This window comes from Nelumbo nucifera, chromosome 5 (assembly GCF_055504915.1).
Source record: "Nelumbo nucifera cultivar China Antique chromosome 5, China Antique-T2T, whole genome shotgun sequence".
NCBI lineage: Eukaryota > Viridiplantae > Streptophyta > Magnoliopsida > Proteales > Nelumbonaceae > Nelumbo > Nelumbo nucifera.
The window spans coordinates 17,348,897-17,355,496 of NC_142653.1; the positions used below are offsets into that span (position 1 = coordinate 17,348,897).

Genomic DNA, 6,600 nt, shown 5'->3' on the forward strand with positions numbered 1-6,600 from the left:
CATATGCTTTATTGGAATTCATGTTTGCATCCATTACACTCTACATATTTGCATTCACACTTATTTGCATCGTTTTCAAACGTAGCCTTAGGGGTTGTCTCAAGTCGGTCCCCGAACTTCAAAATGTGTCTATGTAGTACCTGAACTTTCAGAATGTGCCTAATAGGTTCCTACCGCTAACAGTCCGCCAATTAATTTTGGAAATGTCAAAATTATCCATCAGGTGCCATCTAATTTTCTTTATCTTCCACTTTCACATAAACCAATTTAAGCAAAACTCCTTCCGATTCGAGTGAATCAAAACTACCTGATCTATCTGAACTTACATGTCAAAACTACCTGAACTTATGGAGTGATAGATTACCGATTACCGACAATGAATCTATGGATGGATGACAATGGCAGCGGTGGTGGTTTCCTCTCTCCCCTCTCTCATTTCTCACTCGGTTCTCATGTTCTCCCCTTCTCTTCTTCCCTCTCCCCCGGGATTTCCCTCCTCACTGTCTCCTTTTTTTCCACCACTCACACCATCGCTCATCCCTGTTCTACTGTCACAAGGATGCTCAGTAATTTTCCTAACAAGGGATTACAGACTTTAGGTGGATTCACAGAGAAGAGCCAAAGTTTACACTCCATAGGCATTATAGCTCAATTGAAATTATTGGAGTCTACATGACTACATCCTCGTCAGAACTTTAACTTATCTGAGATAGAATTGTGATCCAATTGGGTCTTGACTCTTGACATAGAATTGTGATACAACGTATGCAAGAAGGCCAATGCTAGCATCATGGGCCTGGCACCTTGGCCTTCATTCAGTCCTTAAATCAAAAAGAACCGGACCAGACAAAAGCCCCTGTATTTAAGTTAGCATCAAAGAATTGATAAAAAAAAAAAGAGAAAAAAAAATTACAAGGTGGACAGACTCATTCAATGCCATCAATGAGGATTGAATTGATACTAGACAATGTTTGAACCTGCGTCTTCCCAATCAATATCGGTTATGACAACATAGAATCGCCAAATCTTTGTTCACTTGCAAAACCCACAACACTATAGACATCGGGGAACTTCATCTACAGTGACGACGGCTTCCTTTTGATCACCCGAAGAGTGAGTTTTAATATTTTATCGTTTTCTGCTCATAATAGATAGAACAAAAAGATTGGGTTTTTTATGTTAATCTGGGCTTGGGAGGAGAAGGGCATATCTGGAGCAAAATTGGGTTTATAGGTGTAGTCTCTTTGTTTTGAACAATTGAGGCTAGTGCCGGTTTAGATGGCGTTTGATTAATCTAAAATCTGAAAAGTTGAAAAGATACTAAAAGGGTTTGAAATTTGAAAAGAGGCATTTTTGTCTTTTGACTTTTTAGAGCCTCTGAATAAAGAAGGTTGTTTGTATTGGATCAAACCTTCAACATCTGAAATTCACTATTTTTACTATTTTACCCCTAAATTAGACTATTCAGTTGCAACGGAGAGAGAAAAAGAAGAAAGGAGAGAAGCGAGAATTCAAGGGTATTTCAGACTTTCGACCATGTTTGAAACGCATCTGAACGCGTTCAACGCCTGACCCATGTCTTATTATTTCATATCTAAAAATTATTTTCAGTCCCAAATTTAAATACACTTCCAAACACCTCTAACATCTGAAAAGCAACATTTTCAGACTTCAGAGGTCTGAAAAGTGTTATCAAACGCCACCTTAGTTGCAAGTTCTCACAACAATAATGAACTAATCGTCATCCGTTGATAGGGAGAATCTAACGTAAGTTCAAGGATTTGATTTTAAAGATTGGAAATGATGAATTCTTTTTTGTGGTTTCATAGCAGCAGCATCCCCCCATTTCCTTTCATATTTCTGGTGATTTCTCATTGTTTTTCAATAATGTGAATTTGTTTAACTATTCAGAATATCAATTGTTTCTTTGCATTTTATCTGTTTTTGTAATGAATGATGTCTTATTTCAAGGTAGAAGACAATGAATAGTATTGTATTTGAAGGGTAGTTTTGATATTTTCAAAAGTTTTAAGTGGTACATGTCATCACGTGATACAGATAATTGACAAACTGTTAACAGTAGGAACCTTTTAAATAGATTCTAAAAATTCGGGTACTGCATAAACACATTTTAAAGTTCAGAGATTGACTTGAAATAACCCCTAAAAAGTTCATAGTACTGATAAGGAATTTTCCCTTTGTTTAAAAAGGTACATTACTTCATTGGGGTTCTGTTTGCATCCATTACAACTAAAAATTGTTTGATAGGAAAGTAAGGTCATGTTTGATTCATTTTTCATTCTTACCCAAAATGAAATTCTAAAATAGATTAAAATGGATAAAAATAAGGCCATGTTTTATTACAGCTAAAAATTGTTTGATAAAAAAGTAATTTGTCACAACAAAACCAATCCAATTTTGCACATATATATATATATGGACCAAAACGCACTCTGTACACTCTATTTGCACTGTTGCCAAACGCAGCCTAATGCTCCTTTTAGAAGGAATACACAAATATATAGAGTGCAAAACCTTGTATTTTGTATTATTTTGTATGTATTTGTACTCTTCATATTTGTATTTCTATATCAATTTTACTTTTCACCTTCAAAGGTTATTTCTTTTTATAACAATTTTACTTTTCCCCTAATCTTCAATTCTTCATCCAAAATTACAACTTACTTGTAATTTATAAATTAAATGTTTTAATCAAAATCCATAGAATACTTGAAAAATAAAAAGTTTAGCCGCGCGACCTGGAAATCTGCCTTCATCAGGGATTAATAGGTAAGTTAACAAGAAAATGGAAAATTTGTAGTTATAGGCGAAATACAGGTGAGGGAGAGAATGAAATTTCTCAGTCCCTGAGGAGATTGCAATCTATCTTCTCCAGCAAATCAAAAGGCTTCATCTAGTCAAACCAGTTTTCTATGATTTTCCAGAAAGAAAGTTACAGGCTACATTTCCAAGATAGATACTTGTTTCACCAGAAACTGAAACAAAATAATACATATATGAGGTACAAGAGTGATCATGGAGTGCGAAGCCCCGGAAGAATGGATACCACCAAACACAATCGGCAGTTGTGAAATTTAAAATAGATACCTCCAACTAAAAATTGATCCGAGCATCTTGTTCTTCACAATCCACATTCACTCACTGAGACGCCAGACGGTCCAAACCCTCGCGAGCCGCGGCAGAATTGGGATCGACCCGAATCGCGTCCTCGTAAGCCTTCCTGGCCTCCTCCCTCATCTCCTTGTGCTCGTAGCACTGCCCCAGAAGGCAAAACGCCTTGGAATTCTCAGGGCTCAGATTCACCGATTCCACGAGATCTGAAACCGCCGAGTCGACCCGGCGCCGGCGATTCAATTCGACCTGCAGCTCGGCGCGCTTGAAGAGCGCATCCCCTCGCTCGCGATCGGTAAGGGACTTGACGGCGGGCGGAGAGAGCGCAGCGTCGAGGGATTTGAGGGCAGATGTCTTGTGGCCCTGGAGATCGAGGGCTAGGGCTTTGAGAATGTGAGCGGCCGCATCTTTGGGGTCGAGGGAGAGGGCCTTATCAGCCTCGTCGGTGGCTTCTTTGGCGAGGGAGATGCAGCTGCTTCGACTGCGCGCGGTTCGAGCACGGGCCAAGAGCTGAGCCCCGTGCACGAAGTGGCGCTTTGCTTGGACGTTGGCTCGTCCCCTTAGCCTGAATTTTGCTAGGGCTTGTTTGGGGAAGTTCTGCATCACGAGGTACATCCCCAGCGTCAGCAGCAGAAAGACGACCTGAATCAGAATGTCCGTCGCCCATTCCATCTCTCTCTCTCTCTCAGAGTGGCTGAAAGCCTGAAACTCAAAGGGAGAAAGACGTAAAAAGACTCGGAGTTTGGTGTTCCTTTGCTTCAGCTAAACATGTGACCCGTTGGATTGGTACCAGAGGAAGTTATGATGCCAATACAAGGTTAAATCCTGAGAGCCAAGTGGATTCCAATCCGACCGGCGCGACTTGAGTGTAACTTCAAATTTATGGAAATCCATTCCTAGGTAGGTCAAGGTGGTTGGGTCAGGTAGAGTGAAGTGGATTCCAATCCAACCGTCAGTTAGACAATGTTGTGCTCCAGTCCTGCCCATGCTACACGCTTTTGACCCTCTAATTCCGAGTCAGAGTCGGAGGCGAAGGCAATATGTCGAAGTCAAAGTCAAAAATCATTTTGTCATGTCATGCTTTCTGACCGTTGATTTAGCATCTCCTGCTAAGGGACTGTACCTATTCTATAATCCAAATTTAATCCCTCATTCTGGGCCCTGCTAATTTGTTAACAACCTATTTTGGGTACACAAGTTCCCCCAAAAGTCTCAACCTCCATCCTCCGCAGTCGAATTAGGGTGTCAATCAATGGGTCGGTTTTTTGACACGATGGACCCAAACAGATTGGACTGGATTTGGTTGTAGGATCTGTATAATATTTCCAGCAGGTTTATTGTAAATGAGTCTATCAGGTCAAATCTGATTGTCCTAAAAATCAATCTGTTTGATTTTAGGTCTAAAATTACAAACCCTATAGGGTATGAATCGGTTCCAGGACCTTGATATTCCTTGTTAGGTCAATTCCAATTCTACCCTGTCTCCCTTAAGACCCAACCCATCGATAGCCCTAGATCGAATACCCCTACAAGACATTGCAGCAGGAAAGGAGAAAAAAATTAAAAGGAAGAGAGTGCTTGCAAAGTTGCATTTCAACTTCCCGAAAATCTCATGATGGTAGGTATTGCAGCAAAAGAACTGCATAGGGAGTGTTTTGCAAAGCAGCAGTTTTTAATGAAAAGAAGGGTTATCAACGTCAATGTTTGAATCACAATTTATTAAGTACCAAATAAAAACCTATTTTGGGTACACAAGTTCCCCCAAAAGTCTCAACCTCCATCCTCCGCAGTCGAATTAGGGTGTCAATCAATGGGTCGGTTTTTTGACACGATGGACCCAAACAGATTGGACTGGATTTGGTTGTAGGATCTGTATAATATTTCCAGCAGGTTTATTGTAAATGAGTCTATCAGGTCAAATCTGATTGTCCTAAAAATCAATCTGTTTGATTTTAGGTCTAAAATTACAAACCCTATAGGGTATGAATCGGTTCCAGGACCTTGATATTCCTTGTTAGGTCAATTCCAATTCTACCCTGTCTCCCTTAAGACCCAACCCATCGATAGCCCTAGATCGAATACCCCTACAAGACATTGCAGCAGGAAAGGAGAAAAAAATTAAAAGGAAGAGAGTGCTTGCAAAGTTGCATTTCAACTTCCCGAAAATCTCATGATGGTAGGTATTGCAGCAAAAGAACTGCATAGGGAGTGTTTTGCAAAGCAGCAGTTTTTAATGAAAAGAAGGGTTATCAACGTCAATGTTTGAATCACAATTTATTAAGTACCAAATAAAAACCTATTTTGGGTACACAAGTTCCCCCAAAAGTCTCAACCTCCATCCTCCGCAGTCGAATTAGGGTGTCAATCAATGGGTCGGTTTTTTGACACGATGGACCCAAACAGATTGGACTGGATTTGGTTGTAGGATCTGTATAATATTTCCAGCAGGTTTATTGTAAATGAGTCTATCAGGTCAAATCTGATTGTCCTAAAAATCAATCTGTTTGATTTTAGGTCTAAAATTACAAACCCTATAGGGTATGAATCGGTTCCAGGACCTTGATATTCCTTGTTAGGTCAATTCCAATTCTACCCTGTCTCCCTTAAGACCCAACCCATCGATAGCCCTAGATCGAATACCCCTACAAGACATTGCAGCAGGAAAGGAGAAAAAAATTAAAAGGAAGAGAGTGCTTGCAAAGTTGCATTTCAACTTCCCGAAAATCTCATGATGGTAGGTATTGCAGCAAAAGAACTGCATAGGGAGTGTTTTGCAAAGCAGCAGTTTTTAATGAAAAGAAGGGTTATCAACGTCAATGTTTGAATCACAATTTATTAAGTACCAAATAAAAACCCAATAATGTAAGTTGCCAACTGGCTAATTAGTAAGGTCTCCTATTAATTGTAGCGTAAACTTGGGATCAATTCCCACTTACACCAAGGATAAGAAAGAAAGAAAAAGTAGAAACTCAACAATTTCTACTTTATTCAAAATTAAGAAATGAAATGCATTTTTCTCTTTCAAGCTGAAATAACACTAATTTAAAACAACGATTAAAATATTATCGAAGTATAGTGTACAACTATAATATAATTATATCAGAAGGATAGTGTTTAATTAGGTAAAATTACAATAATGTCAAGACAACTAGATAACAATTGTTAAGTCTATGATATGCCTAGTATCATATCAAACGTATCATATCCCTATCAATGCATCTAGATGCAAAGAGATACATCGAAACAAAGATATTTTAAAATATTTAAAACTTTAAAAAATTAATGGATAGTACCCTCTAATGCTTATAACATTGAAAAAAAAAAGAGTAAAACTGAAGGGTATTGATCATATCGATGTGCAATTGTGCATATACCCACTATCAGAAGTACCCATATTTTAATCCTTGGTTTAAAATGGGGCAATGTGAAGATCTCATCAGTGATGCCTTTGAATGGCACTTGTACTTT

At 38.8% G+C, this 6,600-nt stretch overlaps 1 protein-coding gene across 1 annotated transcript; it reads right to left on the reverse strand.

The window, feature by feature from the left end:
• Positions 1-2,915: 2,915 nt before the first annotated feature.
• LOC104595511 (Tetratricopeptide repeat (TPR)-like superfamily protein) lies at positions 2,916-3,992 on the reverse strand. The gene has a single exon (XM_010256263.3). The coding sequence runs from the start codon at positions 3,802-3,804 to the stop codon at positions 3,160-3,162; it is 645 nt and encodes a 214-aa protein (XP_010254565.1). The 5' UTR covers positions 3,805-3,992; the 3' UTR covers positions 2,916-3,159.
• Positions 3,993-6,600: the final 2,608 nt, after the last annotated feature.